This window comes from Ochotona princeps, chromosome 13, assembly GCF_030435755.1.
Source record: "Ochotona princeps isolate mOchPri1 chromosome 13, mOchPri1.hap1, whole genome shotgun sequence".
Lineage (NCBI taxonomy): Eukaryota > Metazoa > Chordata > Mammalia > Lagomorpha > Ochotonidae > Ochotona > Ochotona princeps.
In genome coordinates this window covers 45,152,857-45,176,096 of record NC_080844.1, presented here as the reverse complement: position 1 = coordinate 45,176,096, position 23,240 = coordinate 45,152,857, and the positions used below count along the sequence as shown (strand labels likewise).

Genomic DNA, 23,240 nt, shown 5'->3' with positions numbered 1-23,240 from the left:
GGTAAACCCAGCAGCAGCTATGGGCTCTGGCTTTGGCCTGGCCCAATCCCAGCTACTGTGGCTATTTGCGATGTGAAGGGGAATCTCTCATTCTCATTCTTTTTCTCTTCCCCTTCCCCCCCCAAATGTATTCTTTCAGGTAAATAATGCACGCTTTAAAAGAATTATACCCAACTTTCCCTCAGAAACCATACAAGAAGAAAATATTGACAGAAAAACACAATCACCAACCTTGACATCTGTACTTTGCAAACTTCAAAATTAAAGGAGAGCAGGTGTTTGGCCTATTGATTATGGCGTCAGTTAGGATGCCTGTGTCCACATCTGAGTACGTGGATTTAAGGGTCATTTCCAGCTGCTTGTTAACAGACACTGCAAAAAGCAGAAGGTAGAAACTTCAAGTAATTGGGACCTTGCTACCCAGTGAGAAACCTGGATTGACTCCTGGCTTTGATCTGGGGAGTAGACTAGAAGATAATTGCTTGTTTCTATTCCTCTGACTCTTACTTAATTTATTTAAGTAAAGGACCAATAAAGAATTTTGCAAACAAGAAATATTGAGGGAATTTGGTGCCATTAGGCCTGTCTTACTAAACATGTTAAAAGTAGTAGTTCGAGGAAAAGGAAAATGATACAGCTCAGGCCAACCTAAAGACACGACAAGTAGTAAAGACATTTTTGAAGGTAAAGATAAAAGTTTTTATTTTTATCCTTCATTGCTTAAAAAAATTATAACTGAAGATTGCTGCTATTTTGAACAGTTTACTTATTTTGAACAAAGTTTAATTATAACTAAATATATATGCTTATGTATGCTTATATAAAATGAATGGTAACAAAGATAAAAGGAATAGGAGGGAGAATCAGGATTTTTGTTATCATAAATATCAATATAGTATTATTTGTATGCAAGATTTGGATATGTTGTAAATATATATCTTAAAAAACTCTAGAACAATCACCAAAAGAAGCACAAAAAAAGCATGATGGATATACTAAAATAAAAAATGTAATCATATAAAATGCTTAATTAAAACCACAAAGAAAGAAATGGAATAGGAACATAGAACAAAGACAACAAATAGAAAATACATACAGAAAATTTTGTAGGAAGAAATGTTTCAGTAAGATGATTCAGAGAAAAAATAATGCTGTGTCATTTCTACTGAACAAGTAAATATCATTCAATGGGTTATTAATTAAGTTATTAGTTATTATTTAAGGTTATTGATTAAATAACTTTTAAAAATTTACAGGAGTTCAACGTTTGAGATAAAGAAAGAGCTGTATGCTTTTGGTTAATGATTAAGAGATAGACTTAAGTAAGGCTGTTTTTCTTGCACAATACTTTAAACTATTAGTTTCAGATTTAAGCAGAAACAGCAAAAAGACTGCTTTTGCCTTCATATTTTTCAATTGAGTCTACTAACTTAAGCTCTGCAGAAAATTTAAAACTATAACCATGAAATAATAGAATCATTCTTAAATACTTCCAACAAAAATAATCTGAACATTCTGGTACTTCTGAATCAAAAATATTTTTTAGGTTACCCAGAGACCAAATAGGATATATGTGGTTAACATTAATTTTAACTATCTTATTATTGAAATGTCATTCCTTTAATTATCAAGACTTAAAATACTGCAACGTTATTCTAGAATGAAAATAATACTCGCAGTAAATTCAAAGCATAAGTTTGGAGAGCAGAACATCAGCATAAAAACAATGTAGTTCTCTACATTATTCACAACATGCTAAATTCTTCATAAATTATAAAATACTGTAAGAAAATAGACTGGCATAAAAAGATATGAATTGTAGTGAAAAAGATATCTCTGAGTCCTGAGAGAAAAAAGGAGGGTAATCCAATAAACAAAGAAATGTTCATGAGAATTTTATAAGAGAAATGTTAAATGAGAATTTTATAAAACAAATGTTAATATAAAAGCAGTCATATAGAAAATACATCTCACATAAATAACATGGACTCAGTAACAGAGTATTTCAAAAAGTTCCTGGGAAGCAGATTTATAGTTGATCTTAGCCAAAAGCCTGGGAAGTGATGGGAAGTAGAATTAAAAGACTATTTTGGTGTGAAAAAATATCTGAAATCCATAGCTTTTTTCATAATCCACATCTTCCATGAACTTTTTAAAGATCTCTTATATAAGCAGTAAATGATCACATGGACAACACAAGTTTTAATAGCAACTAAGTAAAAGTAAATGATTTTAAAATTCTGAAATTTGTCAGAAATTTTGTATAATGATTGCTTTTCAGGAGAACTACAGGAATGAAGAAAATAAAATACATTTTGAATGGTAGAATATTAGCTCCCAAGTATCATCAAGACAATTTATTGATAAAAACAGATTTTTAATATGACAAAACTGAGTTTGTTTTCTTAAGGGAAAGTGCTACTTTTATATATATTATCCTCTTCACTATGAGATTGTTTGAACTCATAATATCTAAATATATTCTTATAGTTCATACTTACAATATTATCATAGACAGTTATATGAGTTGAGAACAAAAAAAATCACCAAATTAGTGGGTCCTAGAAATTTGCTGGGCAAATACCTTTAAGTCTACTGTCACTGTGGAAAATAGGTATTCTTCTGTTTGTTTATATATGTTCATGTATACATGCAAGAATTTTTGGAGGGTGCTTTTATTAACTCTTAGGTTTTTTATTTGTTATTGGGGACATACCTGAGGTATTATCAAGAGGTAATTTGCAAAAGGCATTGGAAGTAAGAGGCTCATGTTTTACTTACAGGGTATCTTAAAATCTTTAATTTCAATCTTTAACCCTTTTATTGCAGAGAATGCATCCATACAGTATCAAGTATAATGAAAGTTATAAGCATATGAGCTTCATAACATATGATATTTTCATATCTATAGCCATGACTGTTTATGCAAAGAGATAACTATGTGGTATCCTTTTTTCTAAGAGGAGATCCTGTTCCTCTTTGATACACAAAGGGAAGAGATATTGCTTGGAATCTTGTTAGTGTAATTCTTGTGAATGAACACAAAGATCTCCAGATAGGATAACTTATTTACAGATGCCTTATGGAGCAATCTCAAGGTATAAAGTGCATTCTCTAAGAAGCTAATTGTACTCTGAGGTTTAAGTAAGCTGTAGGATTCAGAGGTCTTTGAACTCAGCCAAGTCAAGACTTGTTGGGTAAGATCATTTTTCTAAAGACAGGATCTCTGTTGCAACTATCAAAACGTACAAAACTTTGGGATGTTCTTAGCCCTACTGAGGCAGGCTGCTATGAAACCATCACATGAACTGTTGAAAGGAAAGCACACTCACTCTTGAGTTAATTACATTAGGACTCTTAAAAAATTTATACCCAAATCAAAGTGACTTGACTGAAAGTATTAATTCCAATAGCCAAATCACAGGGATAGTGCAGTTGTTTTATTGAGTCTGTTCCACCTATATCTCTCATTCTTCTGGTTTTGTTCTCTTTTGGCATCCGTGTTGTTCTCAGATAGGTAGTTCAGATGGCCACAACAGTTCGAGGACTCACATTTACACACTGAGGGTCCTTTCAGCACATCTTCCAAGATACAGCACTCACCAGCAAAGTTGTGGTATCTCTGTGCCACACATTTCTGAATTAACTCCTTATAAGGACACACATGACACGCATGCCCAAAATGACACACGTAACAAGTGTCCAAAATGACACAAGTGGCGCATGTGTCCAAAGTGGCACATGTATCCAAAATGACGCACGTGACACGTGTGTCCAAAGTGGCACATGTGTCCAAAATGATGTATGTGACACAAGTGTCGAATGTGGCACAAGTGTCCAAAATGATGCACGTGACCCATGACACATGTGACACACATAACACACATGTCCAAAATGACTACACAACCACATAACAACTACTCAACACAACTACACAACTAAACACAACTACACAACTACGTAATTAACTAAACTACTACACAATGAAACTATAAACTACACAAATATACAAAAAAACTACACAATGAAATTATACAACTATAAAACTGAACAGCTATACAATGAAACTACACAACTACACAATGAATTTACAGAACTACACAACAAAACTACACAACTACATAATGAATTTACACTACTCAATCACACAACTACACAACTCACACAACCATACAACTCAACCACACAACTTCATAACAAAACTACACAACTCAATTACACAACTACACAACTCAATTACACAACTTCACAACTCAATCACACACAACTATACAACTCACACAACTACACAACTCAATCACACAACTACACAACTCAATTACACAACTACACAACTTCACAACACAACTATACAACAGAACCACACAACTACACAATGAAACTACACAACTATCCAACTCAATTATACAACAAAACTACACAGCTTCACAACACCACTACGCAACTACACAACAAAACTACACAAACACAACTATACAATTAAACTACACAACTACACAATGAAACTACACAACTATACAACTACACGACGAAACTACACAACTACTACACAACTACACTACACAACTATACGACAAAACTACACAACCACACAATTATACAATGAAACTACACAACTATACATCTTTACAACTACACAATGAAACTATACAACTGCACAATGAAACTACACTTCACAAAACTACACAAGTACACAACGAAACTACACAACTACACAATGAAACTACACAAGCGCACTACACTATACAACTTCACAAAACTACACAACTACACAACTTCACAATAAAACTACACGATTGCACAACAAAACTATACAACTATACAATGAAACTACACAACTACACAATGAAACTACACAACTACACAAGAGGCTCCTGGCTTGGATTGGCTCAGATCCAGCCGTTCACTCATGGGGAGTGGACCATCAGATGGAAGATCTTCCTCTCTGTCTTTTCTCCTCTCTGCATATCTGCCTCTCCAATAAACATAAATAAATCTTAAAAAAGAAAAAAACCTAGCAAAGACTTAATCCCGGAGACCTAATGTGGCTGGTGGCACAGTGGGTTAAGTTGTGCCAGCATCTCCTCTGTGTACTGGTTCGAGTCCTGGCTGCTCTACTTCTGATTCACCTCCCTGCTAATGTGCCTAGGAAAGCAGTGCTTAAGGGTTGGTTGTTTTTCCTGATTTACAAATGAAAAAATTAATTTTTTCATGGTTAGACTGGAAGCCAAAGTATGATCTAGCTATATCAGATTTGCCCACAGGTATTGCTTTTTCGAGTGACACATTTATATACCAGAAGCAACTTTAAACACTTGAAGTTAGGAGTCTAGTGTTCAAGTCTAATAAACATTATTTGCTGCAGCAATTCATACTACCCCTTGTATTCCTAAATAATTTATTTAAATAAAATGGAAATGATAACATGACCTGTTCTTTTCTCTGAGGATCAAATGGTGAAGTTCAAGGATGGAAGAAAGTCAAGGAAAGTCATGCCAAAACATTAAACATTATGACATTTTCAAGTGTATGATACTGAGTTCAGGAACCTATATATCCTGTTGCTTAAGTCTGGGAAATTTCTTTTAAAGTTTTATTTTTTATTGGAAAGTCAGATACACAGAGAGGAGAGACAGAGAGGAAGATCTTCTGTTCACTGATTCACTCCCCAAGTGGTCGCAATGGCCAGGACTGAGCTGATCTGAAGCCAAGAGCCAGCAGCCTTTTCCAGGTCTTCCATGTGGGTGCAGGGTCCCAAGGCATTGGGCCATCCTCGACTGCTTTCCCAAGCCACAAGCAGGGAGCTGGATGTAAGTGTGGCTGTCAGGATTAGAACTGGTGCCCATATGGGATCCCAACATATGCATGGTGAGGGCTTTAGCTACTAGGCTACTATATTGGGCCCAAGTCTGGGAATTTTTTATTCTGTACTACTTTGCCTTGTATCCTTAACATATTGTATAGCAGCAGTACACCATATAAAGAGAAACTGAGGCAAAAAAAAATTTTTCCTTCTTATAGTTGACTATCAAGTGCACTCAGCCAAAGAATAAGAGACTACACAATAAATTGAATGGAAAGCTTTATTTTACAAGTTAAAAAGAATAATATTGCTAATTTTATTGACCCTAAAGTCACATTCTAAATTCATACCTTGTAGATGAACTTTCCCTGTTCATCTCAGAGTAAGTGTCTGTGGAGGAAGCACAGACCAGTTTAACCACGATGACAGCAAAGGTCGGCAAGATTAGGGGAAGTCACTGCATCTCTGCTTCAAGGCATTTTTCTTCTTGGAACATTCTCCAGGGCCATGGGAAGAGGCGCAAGTGAAAGCTGTCTCATAAAGAACTGCAGATTACACTTGTACCTCTATGCAGTGATCTCCAGGTGTCTAAGAGAAATCCGGCTACACCAGGCTGTTCTTTGCAATAGCATTCAAAGTTCTTACTTTGGTCACATCTGTTACCTTTACAGAATATTCTGAGCTGGAAAGTGAAGCACCCATAGCAACAGAGGAATTTCTGCAATAGAAATAAAAAAGGAGAAGATAATTTTGTAAATTCTTATATGATCCCTCATTTAAGAGACTATTTAATGGCTCAAGAACAAGGGTAGGTCAAAGACCCTAGATTAGTATATTTCATAATTTTCTTTATTAATTACTTGAAACTAGTAGCTAAACTCATTAGATAATATATTTGATGTTATATTTGGAAAAATAAGTTCTTCAATTACTTCTTTTAAAGCTGCATTTCCCCCAACTTAGAAACGGAAGCATTCAACTATATTAAAACAGAAATTCTCACAAATACTAAAAGCAAAACAAAAGAACAATTTCAAATCCTTAGTGATATGATTTCAAATAGGTGAAAACGGAGACCAAAGGTGAAGGAAGACCAAGTATCAAAGGAGGAACGGACAAGAATACGATGACTCTTGCAGTCTTACACCAGCTATCTTGCTGAAGGAAGCAAAGGTGAACAGGCACCATGCGTATCTGAGTCACCTGAAGACCAGCTGCTTAGTTTCTTATCAACAGGTCTCAATGCAGCAATCCCTTAAGGCTATAAAGGCTCGCCTAAGTTCAGAAGACCCTGGTTTTCCAAAGCAGGACAACAGCCAATTTAGAAATGATTTCAATCACAAAATGATAACACTGATATAGTAATAACCATATTCCATGCACAAATCCTGACACCAATTAAGAGAAGATAAATCTCATTCCTTCCTCTATTAATCAAATACATTTTTACCGAAACTTCATCCCAGAGTCTCTAGCAGATCGAGCAGAACAGTGAAACTCTGTGGCACCTGACCCCTCGAGGATCCTTTGTAGGTTTCTTTCTGTTATGCCACCCCCTGTTGGGAAGAATAAGTGTCACATTAAATAGAAGATACTTTTTCATGAAATTTAATGAATAAAAATGACTGCTTTCTCTATTTAAAATTCCCATTCTGAAATTTTCCAGTGATTCAAGAATTACTCTCCCCCTACTGAGCTAGAGTAAGATCAGAGTGATCAAGGATGAAGCCTACGTACCCTAGAGAAGAACTGTAAAGGTCACAGAATCCATGACTATATAATTGAATCTTAAGTGGCCAGCAGTCCATATACAGTACTGACCAAATTTAAAAAGATGACTTGAGGACCAGCAAGCTCACTGAACTTCATCTCTACTCTGCCCTCAATGAAAAGAATATAAATGTAAAAGGAAAGATAGGATACATTTGAGAAAGAAGCTGCAGAAGCACAATTTCAAAGATGCATCTGAAAGAGAAAACAAAGGTTCCCTCTCTAGCTGAGAATTCAGACAACTGGAAATGGCAAAAACGCAGGGTGCTGTGCTTCTTTTTTTTTACAATATCAAAATTGGTTTCATTTTATGAAAGAATCTGACTCAATGTTACTTGAAAATATAAAACTACATACTTAATGAGTGATTTAATGGTTATTAAAGCAAAGGTGCATGAAGGGGTGGGCATTTGGCCTCGTTCTTAAGGTGCTGGTTGCGATGCTTGCATCCCACATTTGAGGGCCTGAGTTTGAGTTCCAGCCCTGCTCCTTTTTCTAGCTTCCTTTAAGGAGGACTCTAGGAGCTGGCCGGTGACGGCATGGAGGTTGTGTTCCTGTGGATACAAAGCAAGGGTCACGGCTCTGGCTTTGGCCTAGTCCAGCTGCTGAGCATTTGGACAGCAACCCAATGGATGGGCGCGCTCTTGTTTTGTTTGCCTTTTCCTCTAAATCCATTAGTCAATTAAATTTAGAGAAAAATTCACATCAATGCAGATTATAAAAAACCACAATTTCAAAAATGTTTCAAATCAAAACAAATATAGTTTAACTCCATTAACCATAAATTTTCTGAATTAACTTTGCATTTGGATAAATAAACTTTAAAATATTTGTTTCTAATAAAACATATTATGAATTGGCACTATTGGACTAGATAAGATAAAATTAGTATAACTAGATAAAATACAATTAGATAATATAATTAGATGAAATTATATTCTTATCTCTTAATAGGTAGGATGCATTCAATAAATAGTTTTTAAGGACATCAGACATGCACTTTGCATTCCATGGTCTTTAAGCTGCTGAAATAACTCGCCTTCTGGGATGGGTGGGAGTTGGATGGGGCTTTTCCCTTTGTTTTTTTTCCCTGACCCCAGATACAGGGTAAAATGATATTGATGTGGAAACAATGGTATTACCCACTTTCACCCTGTAGCCCTTGACACTTTGTTCCTTAATCAACAAAGTAAGATTATTAAAAAATAATTCAAAAAAAAAAAAGAGTCATGAAAAAAAAAAAGAAATAACTCACCTTTACAGATTTTGTCAGACTCGCTAAGTTGGCTTCTTTTTTTTCTGGATGGTACAATACCACCACTCTAAGACAAAAGTGAAAAACCCTGGTGCTCTGCTGAGCCACGTGTGAGCTTTGTCTGGGTTTGGACCAGGCTTGGCTGGGCCACAACAGAGTACTGAGGACAGAAGAAATCAATCAACTACCCAGCCAATGTTGGCAGTGAATATCTGGGCAAACGAGACTCTGGTGGACTATGTCAGCCAGTGGAGTCTGGAGAGATTTCATTGTGCTTGGAGTGGCAAGAACAACACCAACTGAGAACTGCTCACCTATCAAAAGCACTTGATCAGCACCCTTGGAGCATGCCCCATCGGGGACATGGGGGACCATGGGATGGTTGGGAGATTGGGTGGGGCTTCTCCCTTTATCTCCCCTCTTCCTCTAGACACAAGAAGGAAAAAGAGAATGTGGAAACAATAGTCTTAACCACTTTCCTGTAGCCCTTGACCCTATTCAATTATGTAGAAATTATATAAAATAAAATTAAAAACAAAAGCACTGGGAGTGACATGTCTCAACTGGTTAATCCTCCACTTTCAAGTGCCTGCACCAATATGGGTGCCAGGTCATGCCCTGGCAGCTCTGCTTCCCATCCAGCTCCCTGTCTGTGGCCTGGGAAAGCAGAGGAGGATGGCCCAAAAGCCTTGGGACCCTGCACTTGCTTGAGACACCCAGAAGAAGCTCCTGACTCCTGGCTTCAGATTGGCTCAGCTCAGGCCATTGTGGCCATTTGGGGAGTGAACCAGTGGATGAAGAGTTTTCTCTATGTAAATCTGCATTTCCAAGAAAATAAATCTTTTAAAAAAAGTGAAAAACTCTGGGACTGAAAAGTTAGGATTAGATTGGAATCCTGACTTAGCAGCTCTTCAAATCTGAGTGATCTTAGAAAAATTATTTAAATCTGTGGACTACCAACCTCCTTATTCATAAACAAGGGATAACTACTTATCTACAAGCTTGCAAAAAGGATTAAGAGACAAAAATGTTATTTCCTTGTAAAGAATAACAAAGTATTTGGCCTTTGAAACATATGTTGCTCACTGATTAGCAAGTTTATTGCTATTCTGCTAAACATAAACAGCTTAATAGGTTAAAAAAAAAGACCTCAGAAAACAACTAGATCAATATTCTCTTTATAGGTGGGAAACTGGAACTTGAACAAGAAGTCATAAGCTTCATTATGAAAGTTCCTCTAGAAGACAACTACTATGTTCTATTTTGTATTTCCCAACCATGAATATTCACAAGAATTCAAAATGACTTTAGAAATTTTAACTGTTATTTAGATGAAATTGTAGTAATTTGTTCATTATATGAACTTATAAGTAGATAGCTTTGGATTCCTTCCTAATTTTGCCATAATTAGTATATTACATATAATTATCTTTGGCATACAACTAGTATCCATGCCATAAAGGCCATCAAATACTTTAATTGCAATATTGCTACATATAACTTCCTCTGACTCAAAAGTATCAGTTTCTTAGGTAAGTAGCAAGTATAATTCTGTGTCCCAAGTAATCCTTGCACAGAGCAATTTAATTACACATTAGGCAAAAGCACTGTAAGCAATAACTACATAATTCTGAATATTAGTTATCAACAGTAAATATATTTGGTTTTAAATGAAAAATTATCAGACTTAGCAGTCTTGTTAACCTTCCTTGACTTAAAAAAAAAGAATGTCCAGAAGATAAGGAACAGAAAACTGAATAAAGAGATGTGTAATAATTAATAATATGTCTATCAAAATGGTTAAAAAATTATTTGACTAGCCTATAAAGGGATTAAATTGGGCAGATAATATGTGCTTTTATTATTATCTTTTAAAGATTTATTTTATTTTTATTACAAAGTCAGATATACCAAGAAGAGGAGAGACAGAGAGAAAGATCTTCCATCTGATGGTTCCCTCCCCGCAAGTGACCCGCAACGGCCGGTGCGCGCCAATCCGAAGCCAGGAGCCAGGAACTTCCTCCAGGTTTCCCACACGGGTGCAGGATCCCAAAGGCTTTGGGCCGTCCTTGACTGTTTTCCCAGGCCACAAGCAGGGAGCTGGATGGGAAGTGGAGCTGCCGGGATTAGAACCAGTGTGCATATGGGATCCCGGGGCGTTCAAGGCGAGGACTTTAGACACTAGGCCACGCTGCTGGGCCCAATAATATGTGCTTTTTATGGGTGCATATCTTAGAGATTTGTTATAGGTCAAAATACTCCTCATATCTGACAATATCCTCTACACAGCTGATGCTGGATGAGGCTAGAGCTAGGAGCAATTCAAGTTTCCCATGTGGCCGGCAAGAGGGAAATCACTGGAGCCACTGTCACTGCTTGCCACAGTGCACACCTGCAATCCAGAGCAGAGCTGGGACCAAAATCCACGGTGCACACCAGAATCCAGAGCAGAGCTGGGACCAAAATCCAGGTGCTTCAACATGGGAGAAAGGCACCTTAACCAGTAAGTCAAGCATTAGCACCAACACAGCTTCTTTTTCAAAACTTTTTATTTTTAAAATATTTAGTATGTATTAAAAAGAGCTACAGAAGGAGAGAAGAGAAAGAGATCTACCTGCTGATTCACTCCCAATGACCGGACCAAACCATGAGAAAGGAACTTCATCTGGGTCTCCTTAGGTGGGTGGCAGAGTCCCAAATACTTAAACTGCCTCCCCATGCTTTTCTAGGTGTGTTAGCAAGGAGTTGGATCAGAAGTCAAAGAACAGAGACACAAACCACATGGGATGCCAGGGCCTCTACACTTCATGTCACAATGCCAGCCTCCTGAAGTTTTTTTTAATGATTAATTTTTCTTCTTATCAGACAGGCAGAGAGAGAGAGAGAGAGAGAGAGAAAGAGAGAGAGAGAGAGAGAGAGAGAGAGAGAGAGAGAAAGGGTGAGACAGAGATCTACTTGCTGACTCTCCGCAAATGCCTATAAGAGCTAGAGTTGGGCTAGGCCAAAATCAAGAAGCAGAAACTCATTCTGAGTCTGCCACATGGTTGGCAGGGACCCAGGTACCTGAGCATTACCTGCTGTCTCTCAGAGTGAGCACCCGCAGTAAAGAGGAACTGGGATTGGAAACTGGCACTCTGATATGGGATGTGGGCATCCTGAGCAATGACTTAACTGCTGAGCCAAACACCTGTCCTAGTGGCCTCTTTCTAAAAGTTGCCTTTTATCTGTCATCATTTTGAATTCTGGTCAGTTTTGGTTTCACTGATAGTTAAGGTAATCAGAGATGGAATGCTTTCTGATGTGGTTTAATATGTGTTACAGAGAATCACCCATTAGTATTCCTACAAAAAATACTCCTCCAGAATCTCATTAAGCTTTATGACTGTCAGCTTACAGGAAGTATACTGACTAGAGTAACATGATAAACAAAATTAACAGAAAACATTTTGATAAAACAGAAAGCAGAACATTCCACACTGTAAGTGGTCCAAACTTCTTAATAAAGCAAGAAAAAGGAAAAACTTCTATATTAAAATATACTAAGAGAGATAACTAAATTGAATGCTTGTTCCTTGAATGGATCCCAGTTCAAACGTAACACTATAAAAGAACATTTTGGGGATAACTGGAGCAAGGTGAAGTACTGAGTGAGTTTTAAATGAAATTCAGGAATTAGGGTTTACTATGATAAAATTTTTAATGGTTTTGTTGTTCATAGTAAGATGTCTTTTTTTATAGAAGCATAAAGATAAAACATCAAGAAACTTGCAACTTTTAAATATCACAAGATTTAAAAAGAATGAGTGGGGCTGAGGTTGTGATGCAGTGAGTAAAGTTACAGCTTATGATGCCAGCATCCCATATGGACGCAGTTAATGTCCCAGTTACTCCACTTCTTACCCAGCTTCCTGCTAATGCCCCAGGAAAAGCAGCTCAAGCACTGAGCCCCTCCCACCCAGGTGGGAGACATTGGTGAAGGTCCTGGTTCCCAGCCTGGCCCAACACGGCTGCTGCAGCCATCTGGGGAAGGGACCAACAGATAGAATATGTCTCTCTTTGTTGTTCCCTCTAAATTTCAAATGAATAAATGTTAAAAAAAAAAAAAAGATTGTTGTAAAACATAGAGAATGGCATATGAGTATTTATGTTATGCTACCTTTAAAACAATGCTTGAGAAACTGTTAAAAAAATTTAGATTGCCTTTTTATTCTTTCAACTGATAATAGGTCACTTTATCTAACTCCCTTTTTTTTTTTTAAGATTTACTTATTTTTACTACAAAGTCAGATACACAGAGAGGAGGAGAGACAGAGAGGAAGATCTTCCATCCAATGATTCACTCCCCAAGTGAGCGCAACAGCCGGTGCTGTGCCAATCCGAAGCCAGGAACCAGGAACCTCTTCCGGGTCTCCCGCGCGAGTGCAGGGTCCCAAAGCTTTGGGCCGTCCTCGACTGCTTTCCCAGGCCACAAGCAGGGAGCTGGATGGGAAGTGGAGCTTCCGGGATTAGAACCAGCGCCCATATGGGATCTCAGGGCATGTTCAAGGCGAGGACTTTAGCCATCAGGCCACACTGCCGGGACCAATTTTATCTAACTCTTTAAAGAATATTCAGCTATTCATTTCTACTTAATTATATTCTGGTTATTATCAGGATTATAGAGTCAAATTATTCTGGGTACAAGAAATTTGGTGGTATTTTCAAGAGCACAGAACACTATGTTGCCCAAGCATTTATAAACACTTATACCTGTTAACAACTAGGATATTTGCCCCTAACACAGCAGCATCAAACTTGGTTCACCTCACCAGAGATGAACACCCAAAGTCATAAAACTTTATATTCTGTGACAGCAAATACGGAGAAACCCCAATCCCATCTACTTCCTTATCTGCTCCTCTCTCAGATAACTGCTGTTAGAATGCTATCCTTATCTAAAGTTTTAAATTCCAATACAGATCTCTGATATAAAATATTTTAATTAAGCTATACATTATTCTCATGGAACACCACGTACTAATACTTTCTCCCACATTTCTGCCTCCTTTTCCCTTCCTTCCCTAAAGAGTTCAGTGTTACACTAGCAAATGGGTAAATAAATACCTGGCATTACCACAATCCTGCCTTTTGCCTGAAAAAAGAAAAAAATAAACAATTTTAATCCTTCTCAAGTGGGACAACATGGCACAGAGAACAGAAACATGTCAAAGTACATTACATTTTAAAAATTATCACAAATTTTTTAATCAAAAAAGTTTTTAAATTTTCATCTTCTCTAGGGACTGTGTTGCATAGCAGACAGTTGCCACTTGCAATGCAGGCTTCCCATATCAGAGTAGAGTTAAGCCCTGGTTGCTCTGCCTCTGACCAGCTCCCTGGGCCAGCAGATCATGGCCAGACACTCAGGCCTCACCATCCATACTGGAGACTGGTATGGAGTTCCTAGCTTCAGTGCAACCCAGCCCCGGTGTTGGAGTCATTTGGAGGAATGCTCAGTGCCTGGAAAATTTTTATCTTAACCTTTCAAAAACAATCACATTTACCTACCTTAAGGAAATAACGGATCTCTTTCTTTGTGATCATGTGCAAGTAAATGTCTAGCAAATTGACTTTGTACTCAGAAACATATTTTATTGCATTGTTTTAAGACATTTATTATTGTGAACAGAAAGAAGAGGATATACATATTGATAATCACATTACCTTAAGAAAAGCCCTGCTGAAAAATAACTCAAAGATCTTAGCATGCAATGGAATGGAAGTGAATTGAATTTAAATAAGATTTCAGTAGAGACTCTGGCGTGGTAGCCTAGCAGCTAAAGTCCTCGCCTTGCATGCGCCGAGATCCCACATGGGCGCCAATTCTAATCCCAGCAGCCCTGCTTCCCATCCAGCTCCCTGCTTGTGGTCTGGGAAAGCAGTCAAGGACAGCCCAAAGCCTTGGGACCCTGCACCCATGTGGGAGACCCAGAAGAAGCTCCTGGCTCCTGGCTTCGTACCGGCTGAGCTCCAACTGTCACAGCCACCTGGGGAGTGAATCAGTGGACAGAAGATCTTCCTTTCTCTCTCTCCCCCTCCTCTCTGTACATCCAACTTCCCAACAAAAATAAATAAATCTTAAAAAAAAATTTCAGTAGAAAAGAAAGAGCACAGTCTAATGTAAATAATTGCAGGAAAAAATATTCAGATTTTGTATCTTTAACTAAATTTCCCATTTATAATGCCAATTAAAAGTCATAGGTTCATTTAACAAGGACCATGTGAATTGATTTAAATTGCAATAATTCTGGAAGTAGGTATTGTAATTGTCATAAAATTACCATATTGTCATATTACATCATTGTCCTAAATGCCCATTTGTCTTTCCAAGAAGACATTCTTTGCTCCATAAATGAAAGTTTCTCTCCCTTCTACTTATTAAAGTGGTATATGAGGAGGCATCACAGAGTTTATGGATGGGGTAGGCATCATGGCTCCAGCTAAATTTCCACCCTACAGCACCAGGATCCCATATATGTGCTGGTTTGTTTCCAGCTCCCTACCTATGACCTGGGAAAGCAGTATAGGATGGTCCAATTCTTTGGGACCCTGCACCTACATGAGAGACCTGGAAGGGGTTCCTGGCTCCTGGCTCCTGGCTCCTGGCTCCTGGCTCCTGGCTTCAAATCAACACACTCTAGCCATGTGGCCATCTGGGGAGTGAACCAGCAGCTGGAAGGCAGATCTTCTATATCTCTTCTCTCTGTAAATCTCCCTTTCAAATAAAAATAAATAAACCTTTAAAATATTAATGAAAAATGTAGACTCTGAAAAAACTACACATGTATTACAAAAATGTTTTTTCTTCAAGATTTAATTATTTTTATTGAAAAGGAAGATATACAGATAGGAGGAGAGATAGAGAGGATGATCTTCCGTCCATTGATTCACACCCCAAGCAGCCACAATGGCTGGAACTGAGCCGATCTGAAGTCAGGAGCTCAGAGACTCTTCTGGGTCTTTCAAACGAGTACAGGGTCCCAAGGTTTTGGATCAAAGCAATAGAGGACGATCCAGTGCCCATATGGGATCTCGGCGCATGCAACGCAAGGACTTTAGTCACTAGGTTACTGCACCGGGCCTGGAACTGAGGCCTTGTAACAGCAATTACATACAATGAAGAAAAACTGAAGCAAAGTTATGAAATACAGAGAGAACAAGAAAGGGAGCTATTTTATGTAACTTAACAAAAGTTAAAATCAAAGAGGACTGTTTCATATTCTCAAATGTATATCTATAAAGCAAAACATTATCTGGAAAGCTGAAATGACTGTAGAAAAGCACGAACAAACTGGCCCTAAAATGTCTGCAAAGCATTCAAGAGAAACATCTGCTGAGGATGATCAGAGGAGTGTCATATACAGAGCTACTCATCTTGCCAATCAGGTCAACTGGACTTAGGTAATGTGCAGCATGTGGTCTGTTTTGGTCTTAGCCATCTGAAATAAGCCTGTGCAACCCTTTGTTCATTACCTATCATAATTTTTTTTACATACATTCTCAGAAATACTCTTCTTAAGAATTAATCAGCAGCCTCACGCTTGGCATATCCTAAACCAATTATGCTCTCAAAATAGAAATCTCCAACCTTAGAGAAGACTGTCCTTGTCTGTCCAAAATTCACCTTTTCAAACCAAACCAAAGTATGTGCACTGTGTGACAAAGGAAAAATTGCTGTAGTGAAATACACGAATTCTGATGAAAATCTGACCATACTGGAACATTATGTAAAAATCTTTTTTAAAAGTTGCAGGGCTTGTTTCCCAGGCCTAGGTTTTTTATATTCTCTCCTAAATTAATCTTTTCTTAATAGTTTAATAAAGTTTGGTTATTTCCCTTGTTTATGCCAAACGAAGCCTTTCCAAAACAAGACAATTTATGTTTTAAAAGAGATTAATTCTATCACTTAAGATGATTTAGAACTGTGTTTTTACCTACGTCTATCAAAGTAGTTTAACAATATAAAGTCCTTACTGTCACACATTGGAGATAATGTTTAGCAAAATCTGTGAAGTGATCCCTCACAGCCATCCTAGGAGGTAGTTGCTATTATTATCCTAACTTTGCAGTTGAGGAAACAGAGATTTAAGACAGTTAGGTCATTTGTCCAAGGCCAAGGTAATAAGGTACAAAGAGGATTTAAATCAGAATTCTAGTCTCTAAGTCTATGCTTCAGCCAGTATGTTATATAGTATTCTGGAAATATCTACTCAGTTCTTCTGTCCATCAATGATTCACATACAAAATACAGATTATTCAACACACACATATCTGAAGTGTAATATATGATTATAACAATTATATTTTATTCTCTACAACTTTTTTTTTCTTTAATATTCATTTATTCATTAATTACATTGTATTACATGACACAATTTCATAGGTACTGGGATTCCCCCCCCTTCACCCCAAACCCTTCCCCCATCATGAATTCCTTCACCTTGATGCATAACCACAGCTCAAGTTCCGTTGAGATTCCCTAATTAAAAGTTTACACCATACAGAGTCCAGCATCCCACTTGTCCAGTTCAAGTTAATGAGTAAACTTTCTAAGATGGAAACCTGACTCATCACCTTTTCTATTTAAAAACGCAACAGGCTTTCTTAATGTACCAAGGATAAAATAAGGTTTTCAAGATTCTGGGTATCATTCTCATATGCAACGTTCTATTCTTTAAAAAAAAATTCTAAACGCTTATTTATTTGTTTATTTGAAAGCCAGAGTTAGAGAGAACACGGTTAGAGACACAGGGACAGAGAGCTCTTCCATCTGTTGGCTTACTCCTCGAATGACCACAATGGCTAGCGCTGGACCTCTTTGAAGCCAGCGGCTCATTCCAGGGCTCCCACATGGGTGCTAGGACCTAAGGACTTGAATCATCCTCCAATGCATTCCTAGGCACATTAGCAGGGAGCTGGACTGGAAGTGGAGCAGCCACTTCACCAGTACATATTTGGGATGCCAGCACTGAAAGTGGAAGCTTTACTCACTATGCCACAGCACGGGCCTCTTAATTATTGTTTAGTCCCTCAAGTTGTACTTGCCTTTTGTTTCTAGATTTTATTTAGATTTTAATTTCATTTTATTTAAAAGAGAGTCAGAAGGAGACAGATAGAAAAAGATCTTCAATCTGTTGGCTTTCTCTCCAAACATCTCAAACAGGCAGGGCAAAGCCAAGTATCCGAAACGCAGACAGGTCTCCCACATGGGTGGCAGGGGCCTGCAGACCTGAGTCATCACCTGATGCCTCCTAGGTGAGCATTAGCAAGAAGCTGGATCAGAAATGGAGTCAGGTCTTAAACTGGCACTCACATGGGATGCAAGCATTCTAAGCGGCACCTTAACCACTGTGGCAAATAAGACTCCAATTCTAGATTTTACACATATATCTGTTCTTTTATCTATTTTCAATTTATACAAAATGATGAGACCACTCCTTTTTCACAATACAGGTTTAGAAGCATAGGGTTCCTCCCTCCCACTCCTACTACTTTCTCCCTAACTCTCCTGTCTTAGGTTTTTTTCCCCCAAATTATTATAATAGCACTTCTCATTAACATGCTTAACTTTACAATATATAAAAGATATCATGACATAGTAAGCAGAGGAAAAAGAAAAAATAATAAACAATAAAACAAACCTATAATAAAATGGAAATCCTACTATTACTCAGGAATACTGATGCACGCTGTATATAGCAGTTAATCTAAGATTAGCAGTATGCTAACTCACAAAGATTATGTTTTGTTGTTGTTGTTCCGTGTATTAGCTGTTTCATTATTGAGGAGAAATTATGATATTTGTCCCTTCGGGAATGGCTTATGTCACAAAGCATAATGGTTTCCAGTTGGCACCACTTTATTACAGTCATATTTCATCAGGTATATGTACCACATTTTCTTTACCAAGTCACTAGTTAATAGGTATCTGGGTTGGTTCCATATCTTAGCTGTTGTGAACTGTGCTGCTAAAACATGGGGTTACAGGTAACTTGGGATGTATTTTCAGGAGTGGGATAGCTAGGTCATTTGGTGGATCAACCTTCAGATAGCAGAGGTATCTCCATACTGCCTCACACTTCGGTTGTACTAGTTTACTTTCCCACCAACAATGATCAGGGTACCTTTTTCTGCACATTCTTGCCAGCACTTACTGTGTTTTGATTTCTGATTCCTGTGTGACGGCCAGTCTCACAGGGATTAGGCGGAACATCACCGCAATTTTTACTTGTATTTCCCTGATAGTTAAACAGCCCAAGTCCCTTCTCCCCACTTTCCACTTGCACATGGATGACTTACATATATAATTTATTTGCAGTTTAACTGTTTTTTTTCTAGGAAGCTTTCTCTAAATGCTGTTAACCCCCATTTCCTAAATCTGGACTTCTTCTCCAATGTTCCCTCTAAGCAAGTCAGATACACAGAGAGGAGGAGAGATAGAAAAGATCCTCCATTTGCTGGTTCACTCCCCAAGCAGCCACATCAGCTGGAGCTGAGCCAATCTGAAGCCAGGAGTCAGGAGCTTCTTCCAGGTCTCCCACGCAGGTGCAGGATCCCAAGGCTTTGGGACGTCCTCAACTGCTGTCCCAGACCACAAGCAGGGAGCTGGATGGGAACTGTGGCTGCCAGGATTAGAACCAGTGCCCATATGGGATCCCAGCTCGTGCAAGGCGAGGACTTTAGCTAACAGGCTACCACGCCAGAGCCTAAGCAACTTTTAAAGAATATTCTGTTAAAATTATCTGCTGTATTAAGAGTACCTTTTGTACACAGATTGTATGAGCAGTGACTACCACTTAGTCACCACCACAGAATAAATATCCTGTTATCTATTACATAACTGCCTCATAAATTTTATAAGGGATTCCATGAGTAAACAAAGGTTAAACACACAAGGAAAAATGCGATTTAAATGACGTATTGCTGGGGTCAGTGTGTTGACTTAATGAGTTGATCCTTGGCCTGCAGTGCTGTCATCCCCTCTGGGCATGGGTTCAAATCCTCCATTTCTGATTCAGCTCCCTGCTTTACTTGGGAAGGCAATGGAGAATGGCCCAGGTCCTTCGGTCACTGCACTCATGGGGGAACCTATGTTTTTGATTCCTGGCTTTGTATTGGCTCAGCTCTGGCCTTTGTGGCAGCTGTTTGGGAAATGAACCAGCAGATGGAAGACTTCTCATACTGTAAAAATCTGCCTTTCAACTAAATATAAATGCATCATAAAAACAACAACAAAACTGAGGCGGTGCTGATGGTAGAGATAGGATAAAATTTGCTGTTGTCATCTAAGCAAGATCAGATTCTTAGGTTCTGTTTATAATTCTATTTTTTTTAAAGATTTATTATTATTGGAAAGTCGGATATACAGAGAGGAGGAGAGACAGAGAGGAAGATCTTCCATCCGATGTTTCACTCCCCAAGTGAGCCGCAACGGGCCAGTGCGCGCCGATCCAAAGCCGGGAACCAGGAACCTCTTCTAGGTCTCCCACAAGGGTGCAGGGCCCCAAAGCTTTGGGCTGTCTTCAACTGCTTTCCCAGACCACAAGCAGGGAGCTGGATGGGAAGCAGGGCTGCTGGGATTAGAACTGGTGACCATATGGGATCCCGGTGCGTTCAAGGCGAGGACATTAGCCGCTAGGCCATGCCGCCGGGCCTATAATTCTATCTTCTTTGGTTACTAAAACCTTCTCATGTGAACAATTACATCAATACATTACTGTTTGCTTGCTTTTTCTGTAAAATATCCACAAAAGCAGTAATAGTTTTTTTTTTTAGATTTATTTTTATTGGAAAGTCAGAATTACAGAGAGGAAAGACAGAAGGAGCTTCTGTCTGCTGGGTCACTGTGTAAGTGACTGCAACAGCCTGAGCTGAGCCAATCTGAAGCTGGCAGCTGGGAGCTTCCTCTGGGTTTCCCATGCAGGAGCAGGATCCCAAGGCTTTGGGCCATCCTCTACTCTTTCCCTAAGCTACAAGCAGAGAGCTGGATGAAAGTACTGCAGCTGGGACAAGAACCAGTGCCCAAATGGGATCCCGTTGGATGCAAGGTGAGGACTTTAGCCACTAGGTTACTATGCCAGGTCTAGTAATATTTATTTTCACAATCCAGCTGAACATAACAACATAATAATAGGGTTTTCAGAGGAAAGAAAAGAAATTGCATGCACCTCATCTGTGAGTCGCTTTATTAGGGGCAGCCCTTCTAATGCTGAACTGTCACATCCACTGGTCAATACTCGTTCAAATCCCAAGGTTAAGAGGGTCTGTAGAGCTTCCATTGGATCATGAACCATGTCAAAGGCTGAAAGAAATAAAACTGACTTGAATTTAGAGTAAATACTTGAAGATACAAGATAACATTTTGATAGACCTAGTTTGTACTGCTTTGCAAGAGCCAACTCGGCAATTTTGCAAGTCAGATTGCTAATCCATTGCAATTTGAAATGTGTCAAACAGAGTAATTAAACTAGAGAAACCATAAAATGCTATAAATCAGGGCTTTTTTTTGCCCCAAGAGCCAATATTCATAGTTTGCAGACAACTGATGTGCATTTTAACAGGCATATCTACTTTAAATGTAGTTTAGAAGTGAAAGCTTCCAATTTTCAGAGGTTAGAAATGTTTCTCCTTAAAATAAATATACTTAATATTTTATTTAAACAAAACTATTAAATTTGTGCAGGCAGCATTCAGGTTATAATGGTGACAATCAAGTGCTTCACATCTGGGTAGTGCTTGAAAGCTTCAGGTAAACTGGGCTGTGTGAATGAAACTGTGTACTCGATGATTCTACAAAGCACCTTGGCTCACATTCTATTCTTCTTATTATTTTATTATTATTCTATTCTATTCCCGGCACGTGGAAGAAGCATTACTACTCCATTTTTCCACAAAGCACAAGCAACACACTATCCAGATTTCCTATCCATCCTACTTCTGAGAGACTTCTCCCTCCTAAGAACCCTCAGAGAGCAAAGCAGCACTAAGAAGCTCGAAACAGAAACAGCCATTTTTGTCTTGGCCCTCAGCATCACTAAGCGATATGGGAATTCTGATTTATGGTGGATTACGTGCCAGCAATCTTCTATGACAGCCCCCTTCTCCATACCCTGCAGTAGCTGCAAGCAGCTAAATCTAACACAGGAATTCCTTTATTGGTGGTAGCATGTTCTTACTCATCATACTAACTCATTTAATTCAGAAGTGAAAAAAGTATGGAATCCAGCACAATGTTAAATTTCTACAAATACTGAAAACATGAAAATATTTGTTAACCTTTTAGAGAAAAAGAAACAAATGTAATTTTCTTAAAGAACAGAAAGAGTAAACACAGCTAGTTTACTTTTTAAATTATATAGCATGTCGAAATTGTTAGATACATGTTCACTAACAACTGCAATTCATGTTTAAATATGGTGTTTGTGGCTAACCTCAAGATGCTAAACAACTTACCACCTTTTAGTGCTAGTTTATAAGAAGCACTGCTAACAGCAAGACAAAGAAAAGTTTTCTGGTAACATCATACATTTCAGCAAGAAATAAGGATAATAATTATTTTATTCCTACAAACAGATGCAGAAGCTGATGTTCACTCTTATTTGAACATTTATTCTGAAGCACAGCAAATCAAAAAGAAAACTGGATCCAAGACATATTTCTTCTCACATGCAATAGTAGTGTCCTCTGAAGGCAAACCTGACCCGAGTTCCTCCATTTTCCAAGGCTTAGCTAAGGAAATTGTAAGCACTTGATTTGCAAATATGAAGAGTTTCTTTACATGAGACAGATAAGCAGCCAACACCACAGTGGACATCTCTGTATTGCCTACCGTCTACTTTCTTCTTTCTCCCTTCGTAACCTGGCCCTTCTGCTGATGTCACCCTCTCTCCGACAGGAAGCACATATGCTGAGAAAGCTATCTCACTCATAGCTCCAGGAATGATTTTGTCTGGCTTAAATCAGGCACTACAATTCATTTCACTAGCCACAATGATTTATTCTTTTTGGAGTTGCAAACACTGAACACAATCTAATTAAAATGATTCCCAGGTTTCTTACTTGGAAAGCTGTGACACATAGACCTGCAGGTATTGCTTATCTTCTGTTACATTCCACAACTCAATTTTAAGAACTTTTAAAACTTGAAATTTCCTAGAAACTATACATCTCTAAATTTACAGCTTCTAATTCCGAAATCTAAGAAACCAACTGGTAACATTATAACACTAGACAATTATGTTCTATATGCTTATGACATTTAAAAACATTTAAAAACATCAGAGGTACTAACAGTGCCTCTAAAATAGAAATGACTCACCTCGGTGGAAAGTGACTGGCAAAGGGCGGCAAAGAGCTATAAAAAGAAAGCCAAAC

At 38.2% G+C, this 23,240-nt stretch overlaps 1 protein-coding gene across 2 annotated transcripts in view; it reads right to left on the bottom strand.

Annotated features, from left to right (window-relative positions):
- The window catches only part of CUTC (cutC copper transporter), a 37,633-nt gene that overhangs the window by 1,252 nt on the left and 13,141 nt on the right, over positions 1–23,240 (bottom strand). Inside the window, exons 5-10 of one of the 2 annotated variants that reach the window (XR_009246513.1) lie at positions 23,185–23,220; positions 21,035–21,168; positions 13,932–13,959; positions 7,254–7,359; positions 6,154–6,521; positions 232–372 (exon numbers count right to left, since the gene is read on the bottom strand). Coding sequence is in view for 1 of the 2 variants with exons in the window: in XM_058671612.1 (XP_058527595.1) it covers positions 6,407–6,521; positions 7,254–7,359; positions 13,932–13,959; positions 21,035–21,168; positions 23,185–23,220 (419 nt within the window). In the remaining variant the exon portion in view is untranslated. Of the gene's footprint in view, positions 1–231; positions 373–6,069; positions 6,522–7,253; positions 7,360–13,931; positions 13,960–21,034; positions 21,169–23,184; positions 23,221–23,240 lie in introns of those variants that run through there. The other variant, XM_058671612.1, reaches the window with a different exon arrangement.